The sequence below is a fragment of the Trichosurus vulpecula genome, chromosome 8 (assembly GCF_011100635.1).
Source record: "Trichosurus vulpecula isolate mTriVul1 chromosome 8, mTriVul1.pri, whole genome shotgun sequence".
NCBI classification, from domain to species: domain Eukaryota; kingdom Metazoa; phylum Chordata; class Mammalia; order Diprotodontia; family Phalangeridae; genus Trichosurus; species Trichosurus vulpecula.
The window spans coordinates 83629523-83643485 of record NC_050580.1 but is presented as its reverse complement, the minus strand read 5'-3'; the positions used below and the strand labels follow the sequence as shown (position 1 = coordinate 83643485).

Below are 13963 nucleotides of genomic sequence, written 5' to 3'. Positions count from 1 at the left end.
GTCCAGGACCCAAAAAGGGTCAAGAAGCCTTGACCAGGTTAGAAAAATGCTTGACCCTGTGGTTCTCAATTATTCAGCTGCTCCCACTGACCATGAAGAAGGTGCCACATATATAACCAAGTATCAAAATATTTAAATAAATTAGGGCTAGAAATTGACCTTAATAGGTCATGGAGTCCCTGGTCTGTGTATCTAGGAAAAGTTGACCTTAACCAGGCCAGTCATATCTCTACCGGTTTTAAAGCTCTTCAGAGAAATAAGTCATGATATTGCAAACTCTTATGGTCAACAGTTTTCCCTATCATTTTTTTGGGGGGGCCAGACTTATAGTTTCATTAATGTAGGGAACTCCCAGCGAAGAAATTCCCTCTACTAATGCAAATCAGTAAGTGTTATGCAACTTCTAGTCTCAGCTCAGAGGTGCATGGGAACACTGAGAGATTAAGTGTCTTGCTTGGGATCACACACCCACTGTATGTGGGAGGTAGCTCTTTTAAAAAAATTTTTTTAATTAAATTAAAATTAATTAATGTATTTTTATAATAAAATATTTAATATATATTTAATACATTAAAAATGTAGCAACAAATGTCTAATAATGAATATATTGTTATAAACATATAATAAATAGAATAATTAGATTAATTTAATTAAATTTAAATAATTTCCCCCCCCCCAATTATGTGTAAAAATAATTTTTAACATTCATTGTGGAGGTAGTTCTTGAAATCCAGATTTTTCCTGACAAGGCACACTCTCAATTCACCAAGCCATGCTATCTCTCACATTGTCTTCCTTATATTTAACCCAAATCAATCTTAAAATTTGTCATTCTTTTTTTCTTTTATCAGTGAAGGTAGAAGGTAGAAGATATCTAATTACCATCTTCTATGTAACTATTTTCAGAGAGCGGAAAAAAAAAATTTTTTCTGTCATAAGATGGAGTCTTTTTCCTATAAAGTTGTTTCAGGTTGTCTATGGAGATTACTTCCAAATCAGTAACAGTGGCTGGAAAACACATTGGGCATGTTAGTCCAGAAAGGACAGCACAAGACTGGAAAATAAGTTCCCTCAGCTCTATTGTTTTGGACTCCTTAGACAATCTTGGGTAAGTCATTTTAAGTGAGGATCATACCAACAACCAGACTTTCCAAAGGAATTTGAGAATTAACAAAATAGTTAACCTTGATTATCTTTTGTACTGCTGAACCATATTTTTATGAAGAAAAAAAAAATCAACTTTCAATACAGTCATGGCACTTTACTAGTAGTAAATTCATAGCAATTATTTTTTAAAAGCTGATTTTCATTTAAAACACCAAGCAAGGAATGGACGTATGAATATTCCTAACCTGCAAAATGATTCCTCCACATAATATCAGCGAAACTCATTGGTGGGCCACTGGGAGGGTAGTGTTTACCTTTCAGAGGCTCATGATCAGTCCTTATCATATCCATTAAAGAGTTCTCCAAAGAGTGCAAGTTAAATGTGTCATAGGGCCTATTCCGGTCCTAGAAACAGAAACACAAGACAAAAACAGCATATAATAAAAATGACTTCATGAAAAATACACTGTATATTTTGCTTCCTAATCCCAATTAAATATGTGAAACATATGCAACATGCTAATTAGAAGCAAGGTCTTCTACTTGACAACACATTTTTAAGCCTAGTCTAGTTACCCTTGTGCACTTGAATAACACTTTAGAGGTTCTCTTAAAATGGTCTTTAACTTGTAGGTTTCAGTCATTCGGACTGGCCTTTCTGTCAATTACATAGCTAAAAAAAAAAAATCTTATCACTTAGTTATTAACTCATTAGGCTTTTTCCTTTTTCTTCCTTTACCTGCCATCCCACGGCACTAAGAGGCAACAGAACTCCTGAATAAGACAATTACCACCAACATAAGGAAGAAGTGTAGGGGAAAATGGCAATATCACAATCTCCAAGCTGAACTTCTTCCCCTGGACAAACAAAAGTTGACCATGTTAACAATGATGAATTATTAAAGCTTTCACTACTTAATTCTGAGCAAAAACATTAGTTTTATTTACTCCTAATCAATTTTGACAAATGATAGTTTTTCATATAGGATCATAAGTTTTAGAGTCCAAAGAGAACTTAAGAACTCTTGTCCAGTCACCTCATTTTGCAGATAGGTGAACCAAAGAACTACCTACAGAGATGAACTGACATGTCCAAGGTGGTTAAACACAACTTCAACACATAAAAAAGGCTTGTACCCAGGGTATTGTTTTCACAATGATTTATGGGATCATTCAAAAACAAAACAATAGGCATTTGATTCAGCAGTATATATGCGTGTGTATATATATATATATATATATATATATATACGTGTGTATGTGTATGTATATATGTGTGTACATATATGTGTATGTATATATACTATTCACACTTGCATACTTTGGGGGGAGGCAAGAAAATTAAGTTCTACATTATTGTCTTGAATGGAAATACTTGAATAACATAGGTATGTATGTAATTTCCAAGAACTTGGACCTAACTGGAACAAAAAGCTCAAATTGGTATAGTGGGTATGGTGCTGGACTTGGAGACAGACCTGGGCTCAGATCCTTACTGGCTAGATGACCATGGGCCAGTCACGTAACATCTCAGTGACTCATTGGTAAGTGGAGGGGCTGGACTTAATGGCCTCTAAGTTTACTTCCAGCTCTAAATCTATGACCCTACATTCCTACAAGTACAGTTTTTGAGCTCAACTGTGTGACACACGAGAAATCTCCACATAAACCACAGAATTAGGATCCTATACTAAAATATAAAAGTGCTGATGTAAGAGAAGCTCTTAGGTATTTTGAAATGTGGAAAATGTCAGTCTTAAAGGGCCATCAGGTTTTTAGAAGAGTACATGCAGAGGCAATGTCCCTTTTACTTGCACAAAGCAGAACTGCCTAGGTGACTTGAGCAAGAAATAGCTGGCCAATGCCTCTAGTGTTGTATTTTTTTTTTGATAAGTCCAAGAGAGATTTTGGAAATATTTTCTTCTGGCCACTTGGAAGTTCTTCTGAACACCCACAGAAGGACACAGGCTCCTAAGATTTGAGCATTTAAAGAGCTCTTCCAATTCTGGGAGAGGGGATGGAGGGAAGGGTTGCATAATTTGTGGGATCAGTGTAGAAAGCTCCAAGCATGTAAACTCCTTCATTGATGCAAACATAGAGTCTTAGAAAGCAGTCTGGGGTCACTACATGGCTAGGTGACTGGTTTAATATCACATAAAGCTGTCAGAGCAGGACTTGACCTGTGCCTTCCTGACACCAAGCAAATCTTACCATCCACCTTAAATATTATCTCCAAGTCCTTCATTTTCAGATAAGAAAATGAGGCCCAGAGAGATGTTTTCTTTTAAGATGTCACACAGCAAATAAATGGTCGAATCAAGATCTAATTTTGGCTTTTCTGATTACAGATGTTCTTTTGGCTTTGTAGTGATAGATGCATTTACTGACAAAAGCAGAAGTGGGATAGCTTTCAATGAGAGGAGCAATGGCTAGAGAAGGCAATGGAACAATACATAGAGGCAAATGTGGAAATATAGAAAGATCTATAAAAGTTGTACAAATGGTGGGGGGAGTTTATATATTACAAATTTTATAGATATTATATATACACTTATATACTATATTATATTTATGTATATTATATATATATTATAAACGGATAATCCCACAAAGGTGATTTTGAGGATGTAAAAAAAGTATGTTAATATAATTCTAAAGATCAGAAAGTTACAGTATTTATTTCTGATTATAGAAGCTTTGAAAAACAAGCTTATTTTTATTATAAATTTTATTAAATGTGGGATAAAAGTATTAGAGTTATCAAAAGTCATCACACGAATTCAGATAGTTCTTCATGATCCTTGGTAACAACTACTAAAAGTTGGCAGACCAAGTGGTCTTTTCCAACAATATTGCCTCTCATTTGTTCCTGTATGCCTTATCTCATTGATACGAAAATTTTTTTTCTTAACATTTCTATAGCGTTTTTGCAAGTCTCAAGTTAGTGCACGCAACCATTACTTAAGAATGTCACAATTTCCAGAAATGCTATTATATTGGTCCCAACACAAGTGATTGTATTGGGTTGGAGGTGAGGTCCAAGGAAGTCATAGATAAGGGGAGATGTAATCAGGAAGCAGAATGACAGGCCATTACCTATACTAACTGAGAAAATTTTCTGAGCTTCCTTTTCCTAACTCTATGAGCAGGTTAGGGTTAGGGTACCAATGGCATGAGGGAATGTGGAACTGTTGGGGATAGGGGAGGAAGAGAAAGAAGCAGTTGGGAGGACAAAGCCCATCAACTACCCTGAGTCTTGAAGGAAGAAAAAGATTTCAATAGATGGAAATGAGTCAGGCATGCATCTTGGACAAGGGGATAATAGTCCAGTTTGGCTGGATTGTAGAGAACAAGGAAGAGGAATGAAATCAGGGTGGGAATGAAGGTTAAAAAGTTTATAGAAGCCTTTAAATAGTTGGTAATCATCCTAGAGGCAGCTTGTTATAGTATGAACACTAGGTATTTGGATTCAGAAAAGTGGGTTCAAATTCTAACTATGCCACTTACAACTTTGTGACCTCAGACAAGTCATTTTTCTCATCTATTAAATTAAAAGGCTGAATTGGATGACCTCCCAAGTCTCATCTCATTCTAAATCTATGTCACTACAGGTTTCTGAGGTCCTTGTACATCATAAAGAATATTTTGTCATTTGTGTGGAATAGAATAGACAGAGACTACTACAATTATTACAATCGTACAGCTCAAGCCGTCATCTGCCTGGGGAGACAAGCACAGAAGACTTCTACAAGAAGTACAGAAGCATTATTGAATCTGCTGCTCAGGGACTTCTTGTGTGCTGACTTCTCAGTGCTCAGTACTACTCTGAGTAGTGGAAGTTGCCAGATAAATTCGTATTCTTATATATAGGGAATATGGTAAGAACCAAAAGGTAAAGGACAATTCATTTAGACCAATCTATGGGTATATTTTGATAAAACACAATTTATTTATAGTCCCAGATCCCTTTGTTGGACAAACTGGATGAAAGATTCCTGACTGAGCAAGCTGGAGAAATGCAGATTTCAGCTCAATATGTAGTAAAACTTCCTAACAATGAGAGGTATTGAAAAGTGGAATGGGCTGCCCCAGGAGGTAGTCATTTCCCCAATGATCAAAGTTTTCAAGCAGAGACTATATAGAGCTTTTTGGTTAGGTTTGTACTTGGACTAGATGGCCTTTGAGTTTTCCTCTTCTGTAAAATGAAGGCAGCAGACTACATGACTTCTAAGTACCTTACAATTCTAAATATATGATCCCACCAGCCCTCCCTGTCTAGTTCTCCTGAAACTCCTACTATAAGAGGCCATCTAACCCAAACCTCCTTATTTTCTGATAAGTCAACTAGAGATAATAATAAAAATCAATGTCAGTCCTCCCAGTCTTCACTCTAATCTCAAAATAGATTACCTGGAAGCCAACCTCTACTGTTCTCTCATTGCTAGAGACCAGTTTGGATGTAGAGATACAGTATGCTGAAAAGGATGACACTGTAAGGGACATATAAGTTGAGAGTGAAGGGAAGAGGTCCTGGAGAGGGCATGGTCCTAGAAAGCAGGCAACAATATGACAGTAACAATCTAGGGAAGGTAGAGCAGATAGGATACCAAAGCCTGCCCTGGGAGTTGGGCAGGACCCTAAACCCAATTTTGCTGCTTTGCCTATGGCCACCCTTGCACCTGGTGGCCTGAAAGTTAAGGGAAGCCAGAGCAGCATCTGTGATAAACTGTACACTTCAATATGTTCATTTTGAACACAAACAAATCTCTGGAGTTTCACAGAACCAATTTTTATTAGTTTTGCCTAATACTCAACATGTGGAACACAGGACATGTGAAGGGCATGACATGGAATTTGCAGAAGGTTCTTAATTGAACAAATGTCAGAGCTTGGAGAGCCTTATTCATTAAAATTAAATCTAGCCATGCCTAGTCAAATTCTATTTGCCACATACTATTTATTTATTTTGTTTTACAAGTAGCAAATTTTTCTGACACAACTGAACGAATGACCTAGAAGACAACAACCAAATGAAAATAAAAGGACAGAAGTAGGGGAACTGCAATCCAATATTTCACCTAATCAAACTGCTTTTCATTTGATGCAAAAATTAATTACTCATCATTAAAACTAGGCAATCAGTTTTCATTCAACAACCTATGTTACGATCATCCACTAACTTTTAAGTCTCTATATTCTATTAGGCTACATAGTGGAAGGCAGGGCAGTTGAAATCTTGGGTGTGTTTTTTCTCTAAAAACACACTAGGAAGTTTCTTAGAACTTTTCAAAAGAGTTCAACGATTCCATCTTATTCTCTAACTTTGGTATGTTAGCACTGAAGAGGCCCAACCCTTTACAGAGTGAGCCAGAAGAAGCTATGCTCAGTACTCTAGTATCTTAGAGAAGCATAGGATGTCATGGGCAGGAAGGAATTTCAAGATCTAGATGGATTAGCTCTAGAGCTGGAAGGGACTCTGGAATTCACCTGATCCAACCCCCTCATTTTACAGATGATGAAATCGAGGCCCGGCAAGGTTAAATGATTTGCCCAAGATCATAGAAGTAGTAAACTAGTAACGGAGCTGGGATTCCAACCCAGGTTCTGTGACTCCAGATCCAGCATTCTTTTCCATATACTATGTAGTTTAGTCCAACCCACTCATTTTAAAAAGGGGTCTACTGAAGCCCTAAGAGGTCAAGTGACTTATATAACTAAGCCAGAAAGCCACTTAAGTGGCAGGACAGGAATCTTTCTAACCTCCCCTTTTTTCATCTAGCTTGACATCCTCGGGATGCTACCATCCTCTTTTCTTGAACCTTCCTCCCATTCTTTCTCCAACCTAACTCTATTCAAGAGACATGGCCCTTCCCATACAGGCTAGCCTCTTCCAAACCTATACCTTAAGAATAATATACTGCAGTCAACTAGCAGGTAATTGTCTCAAAAAAGGAGGCTATCACAATGGGATTCCCAATCTTTGGGTATGAGGAATTATTTTGAAAGTTAAAAAAAATCACTTATTCCCACATGTTCATACTTGACCTTAATAACATTGACCAAATATGAAACCAAAAGCTACTATGCTATGAATTCAGTAATGCTTTTGAATGTATTTATGATTTTATCACAACAGCATCTATATATGCTTGATGAATATTAATATATATGAAACATTTGCTTTTTCTATAGAAGGTCTGTTTCCTTATTTAGGGATCCATGAATTCCTGGAAACCTGTGGCCTATAATTTGCGAAGTAAGAACTTAGCAAAACCATCTACTGGTGCAATCTCAGGCCTGCCTTTCCCTGCTATTTCTCAGCAGTATAAGAGACCTGCCCGCTGGTTTAAGGAGGGGCATCAGAGAAAGAGACAGAATAGTATACTGGACATGACTGGATATAGCATTAGACTTGACATTCAAATATATAGGCTCAAACACTGACACTGTCACTTAAAATAACCTCTTGGAGCCTCAGTTTCTTTATCTGTAAAACAGAGATAATGTACTTCACAAGGCTGTTCTATAAAAAAGTGGTTTGCAAACCATAGAGTGCCACAGAAACGTGAACTATTATTACTACCCAGTCTTTCTGACTCACAGTCACAGAAGCCAACATGCTTTCCTCTCTCCAAGATTAAAAAAGATGCAACCTACACACTCTGATACCAATGTAGCAAAAGGTCAATTTAAGAATAAACAATTATTCCTTGGCTACTATTGGTGAAGCCATTCAGGAAAATGAGAAGGTCCTTGCCCTCATGGAGCTTACAGGGTGAAGAGCAAGATGACACAAACATAGACAGCCTCATCAAGTAATATATTGTTAGGTCCAAAATTACTGCACGGGGTCTGAGTAGGAAAGTTGTTAAAATGATAGGGTTGTAAGGGTAGGGGGTACAAATACAGAGGAGAAAGGCAGTGTTTGCATGAGCAAAGGCATGGAGGTAGAAAAGCACAGAATGTATTCATGGGATAGGTAACAGGTAGTACAGACAAGAAGTTGGTAGGCAAGAACAATATAAGCATGGCACCAGGTAGGAGTTTGGCTGAAAATAAAAGAGTAGTGAAATCCTGTGAGACAGGCTCAAAATTAAGTTGGGTGGGAATGAAGAAAGGTGGCAACTTTAAGAAAGGGACCAGAAGAAAAGAAGTATTAGAAGGAAAAGGCCCCCAAGTTTTTTCTTTTCCAAACTAAACTTTTTTAGTTTTCTCAATCCTCATTTGGCATGGTTTCCAATCCCTCTGCCATCTTCGTTGCCCACAGACCTCATTCTAGCCCATCACTGTCTTTCCTGAAATGTGACACCCAGATCTTAATTGAAGGCAATATTCCAGATGTGGTCTACATAAGGCAGACCATGGGAAGGCTAATACCTTTTTTCATTCTGCTCACTACTGTAAATCTAACCTGACAAAAGCATTAGCTTTTTTGGCTACCATGTCAGAGAGTTTCAAATCTCAACTCTGTTACTATCTGACTATGGACATTTAACCAGTGAGACAGTGTTCTCATCTATAAAATGTGGCTAATACCAGTAGTACCTATCTCCAAAGCCATAACTAGTCATTTTGATCCCCAATGCCAACTTCAGAAAAAGCATCTAGGACAAACAGCAGGAAGTACATTCTTAAATTAACTTTTTAAAGACAAATTCAGGTGTGCAATTATTGGGTGAGGACAGATCCTAAGAAACAAGGCCCTGTGGAGGGGTGCCATCTGGCAGCTTCCTATTTTAAATAATTATTCTCGCTAACTATGTACTGAGCTCAATTATTTCTACCCTGCTGAAAGGAATAAAAGTACTGCCAGTGCTCTCTAAATGACGGTGTGCTAGGACAAACCCCAAGTCACTCTGCTCTAGTTATGGGTCCTCCTATTCCTCACAGGATTGTTGTGGGGCTCAAATGAGATCACATATATAAAGTAGTATAATGCTGAAAGAGCTATACAAATATCTGCTATTACTGTGTCCCACTGTTGACTCATTTTGATCTTACAATACACTAAACCCTTAAATATTTTTCCATACCAACTACAGTTTAGTCATACCTTTCTCCATCAGGACTTGTGAAATCATTTTTTTTTCAATCCAAAGGTAAATTTCATATTTACCTCCAATGCTGATTTTTTTTATTAGATTTGACCCACTGTTCTAGCCTCCTGGGATTTTCTGCATTTTAATTCTGTCAGGCTTTTAGCTCCCTCTCCTACTTTTATGTAATCTACAAATCAATGAACATGCCATTGAAAATGTCGATCCATACAAATGGAGGAGGTTCAACAAAAGCAAACACATATAAGAACTATCTTTCTCATTCATGAATTGCTTACTTATCCTGGCATTTTTAGGGCTCAAAAGTACTTCCCAAATCAAGTTAGAATGTGACCCAGGAAGGTACCTGAATGTTCTTCTGAAAAACCACTCTACAGCTTTAGGACATATGGACTAAGAGTTAGAGATGAGAAATGAAAGGCAGGATAGAGAAAGAAAGAAAAAAAGTGTTTTAAGTCTATAGATTTAAAGAAATAAGGAAGGCCCTTTGGCAGTACAGGGCAAAGCTAACCAGCACAAATTTGGTCTGAAGCTGGCCTAAAGAATAAGTCAGGATACATAATCTAATATAATTCCCTCGTTAAAAACCTCAGCGAGGTTTAGCAACCAAGCTCACACAACTATTCAATAGATCCAGAACTTGAACTGAGGATCTGGTGCTCTTGGGAAATTTAATAATGAAGATTAGACAGACAAAAAACCAAAATGTGTATATGCAGTAGGTACTTAATAAAGATTTGTTGGGTTGAATATTCTTATAAAATTTTGGTGTGTTTCATGGCAGAAGCTGAGCAACTAGTATTCCCTAAGAAATCAACAGTATTTGATTTCAGATTGAAATATCAAAACTATTTCAGATGAGCCTCTGTCAAAAATTAGAGAAAATTTATATCAAACTGTATTTGATTGTGGGTAAGCACATTTCCTGGTTCATACAGCATATGTATTTAGCTCATTGGGAAAAAAATTTCTCAGGTCAGATTTTCATGCCTATGTGTGCATAACTGTATTTCTAGTATTTTCTACATAGACAACCTCAGTGTTGTAAGGCATCATAAGAAATCAACCTTTGATCCTCTACTCTGAAACAAAGGGCCAATTTCATATATATATCCTGTGGCATAAACTACATTTAAAAAAACCATACTTTAAGAAAAAGAATCCTCTCAATCGTCTTTAGTTTCATTGTTTCTCATTGTTGAGAAAATGTTCTGCTACTTAGTATCTGTGTGACTAAGGATAAATCACTTCACTTCGTGGCTGAGAAAACTGAAGTCCAGAGAAGGGTCTGAGCATGACAATATCTTTCAACCCCTTTCTGCTTTAATAGTCTATGAGATTCTGTAGGCCCAGAATTTCAAAGCAATTTAAAAAATACAGTTGCGTCTCACTTTCCTCTTCTGTAAAAATTAGTGCTGAACTACATGGTCTCTGAGATCCCTTCTTCTAAATCTATGGTCTTACACTTATCCTGAAATCTTTCACAAATCTAAGTCTGTTTCCCTTCCCTCTGCCACTCCCCTCAGTCGATAATCAGCAGAAATGAGTAATAAGTAGTCAAAATCCTTTGTGTATATCATGAAAAAAAATTGATGATAAACTAAATCTTACCCTCATCTGCTCTGGCCCATTAATCTTCTTTAACCTTTTTTCTCTCTCTCAAAGACAAGTATTCACTTCAATAGTACAGATTTGATACATAGAAGGTGAAAGCCAGTTCTTCTACTAAATTCTTACTAGAGGAGGTATGAAGGTAGTTCACAGCAGGAGTGGGATAAGGGTTCCAATAACTATCCATTAACTCAAGATAACCCCAAGGGTTGAGGCAGGTCCCAATAGGGGTAGATGGGGCAAAAGGTACACATTTTCCCTACTCCAGGTATAACTAATAGAAACAACAGCTCAGAAATGCCAAATAGATTTAAATCAGACATTTATTAAGTACATACAGGTACCTTGTTAAATATGTAATTACTAAAAATTGAAAAAAAAATACATCCAGACACAGTCCTTGTGCTCAAGGAATCATGGATTTTCCAAGTTGGAAGAGACCCTCAAAAATCCAGCACCCAAGCCCTAAATTCCCTCTATAACATTGCTGACAGCTTTCACTGGAGGATCTCTGGGGTTTTTTTCCTTTTCTTATATTCTCAGAGTTTAGCATAATGCCTGGCACATAGTGTGTGCTTTAAAATGTTTCCTCTTGACCCTATTAAGAGATAATCACTACCTCACAAGACAGCTCCTTCTACTTTGTGACAGCTCTCACCGTTAGGAAGATTTTCCTTTACCTCAAATTTAAATCTTCATCTCTGTAACTTCTACCCAGTATTCCTAGTTGCATCCTCCAAGGCCCAGGAGGACAGGTCTAAGTCATTTTCTACATGATAACCTTTCAAATACCTGAAAATAGCTATCACATGCCCCATACCACCACCACCATCATCAGCCAAGAGTTCTTTACAAGGTAGAAGGGAGAAAAATACAAGCCTATTAAAAATTATCATATACTCCTTTCCACATTCCATTCCTTTACAGAAATTGGGGGGGGGGGAACCACAAGTGTGGAAAATTGTTAGATTTTGAAGATACTCATCTGTTTTTTCTTATTCTTTTCTTTTTTAAATTTCCCCATTATAAAGAATGGTTCTCTTGGAGAGAGGAGGGATACAGGGGAAAATCTGGGTGATATGAAACAAAAAATAATAACAAATTTTGGGGGGTTAGCTACCATACAAATTGTAAGAGTATGGAAGAAAAAATTTTTTAAAGAGATCATGAATTGTTGGGGAAGGGTGAGAGGGTAAACCCTGAGAGAGACTAGGAACAGTTTCATGGAGAAGGTACTATTTGACATGGACTTTGAAGGAAGGTCAAAATCTCATAAAGGCAAGATAGAAGGTGAAAACCAGTTCTTCTAGTAAGTTCTTACCATAGCAGAAGTGGGATCAGGGTTCCCATAACTATCAATTAACCTGAGATAACCCCAAGGATTGAGGCAGGTCCCAAGAGGGGTAGATGGAGCAAAAGGTACAAATTTTCCCTACACCAAGTATAACTAATAGAAACAACAGTTCAGAAACCCAAGTACGTGTGTGCTGAGAAAGAATGGCTCTACCCTTCAAAAGGCAGAAACAAGAACCCAAAATGAAGTAGAGAGTACATGGGGCGGGGCGCAGCTAAGTGGTGCCATGGATAGAGTACTAGCCCTGGAGTCAGGAGAACCGAAGTTCAAATTTGGCCTCAGACTCTTACTACCTGTGTGACCCTGGGCAAGTCATTTAACCCCGATTAATTCCACACACAAAAACTGCATGAAGTGATCTACAATAACCAAAGAGAATCAAATAGCAGGATAAGCAAACATAGCCCAATCTCAAATTTGATGGTATTTCGAGGTTTACAAAATACTTTTCTCCCAACTCTAACTCTAACTCAAGTATTCTTATGTCCATTTTACAGAAAAAAAAAACAAACTGAGGATCAAAAAGGTCAAGTGAATTTTCCATGGTCAAATGCCTGGCTAGTGTTGGAGCCAGAAATTGAACCCTCATCTCCTAACACCAACTAGAGCACTTTGTGATGACATGCAGCCTCACAATGAGACAAATTTGGTATCCTTTCCTTTTACTTTCTTTAATTGCTTAAAGAAGACAATTAAAATTAAATTTTTAATTTTAATTTAAGATTGCTTAAATCACTTAAGTGATTATTGATGCCTAAAATGAGTTCCTTTCCACCTCCTCCCCATCACCTACTGAATTCTTGCTGGTCCTTTACACCTCAACTCAAATGTCACTGCCTCCATGTAGATTTCTCTGATCCCTTCCTTGGTTGTTAATAACTTCCCCATCAAGCCTCAGGTAACAGAGGAACAAAGGATCATAGATTTTGAACTGGAAGAGAGCTCTAGAGACCAACCTGCTCATATTACAGATAAGGAGATAGTTTTAGGGAGGTTGAGTAACTTACCTGGGGTCACATAGCTAGTGCATATCAGAGGTTCAATTTGAACACTTGGTCCTCTAGCCACACAATCTCTAATGCATTTATGTAATATGGTGCATCATTGTCATCAGTATTTGAATTCCTTACTCCACTATAAGCTCTCTGCAGACAGGGGCTTCATCTTAATTACACTTGGTATCTTTCCCCAGGAACTAACCCAGTGCTCTGAACACAGTAAATGCTGGATAAACCTTTGAATGAAATATTTCAAGTCAGTACAATATTTTGCATGCAGAAAACATTTAACAAATGTTTATTGAATTGAATCTTAAACTTTATTTGAGACAGTTACCCTAAGTCAACAGGTTACTAACCAATGAAACTCCAACTATAAAGTACCATTGAGTTCCTGCTTTGATGGCTAAGTGACATAAACAGTGGCTAACTTCTTGTCGAGCTGGCATGAAGTTGGTTCGTTGTATGCCAATGGATTATCCAATATACACATCATGTTCTTGGTAGCAGGCAAACATTTTACTTAGTTATTATATAAAGACCAATGCATAGGTAGTTACTGGTCTTCTTCCGTACAGACCGGTTATTAGTCTTCATGTTTTTACAGCTATTGCTACCATGATTGTGTCCTACTTTCTCCTCTAAAGGTTCCATTTCTTGCAGTTTCAATATTTTAAAAATTATTTTCAGGAGAAGCCTGATAAAGTGACATTAAATGAAAGTCTTTCTGCCTCAGTTTCCTCATCTGTATAATGGAGACAGTAACACCTACCTGCACAGGGCTCCTGTAGAATAAAATGAGGTAACATATATTCAGTGCTTTGCAAACCTTAAAG

At 37.3% G+C, this 13963-nt stretch overlaps 1 protein-coding gene across 4 annotated transcripts in view; it reads right to left on the bottom strand.

Annotated features, from left to right (window-relative positions):
- CPEB3 (cytoplasmic polyadenylation element binding protein 3) overlaps positions 1 to 13963 on the bottom strand; it is a 177857-nt gene that overhangs the window by 128292 nt on the left and 35602 nt on the right. For 3 of the 4 annotated variants that reach the window (XM_036737212.1, XM_036737211.1, XM_036737213.1), the window contains exon 3: positions 1353 to 1512. In XM_036737212.1, coding sequence (XP_036593107.1) covers positions 1353 to 1512 — 160 coding nt within the window. The remainder of the gene's footprint in view (positions 1 to 1352; positions 1513 to 13963) is intronic. The other variant, XM_036737214.1, reaches the window with a different exon arrangement.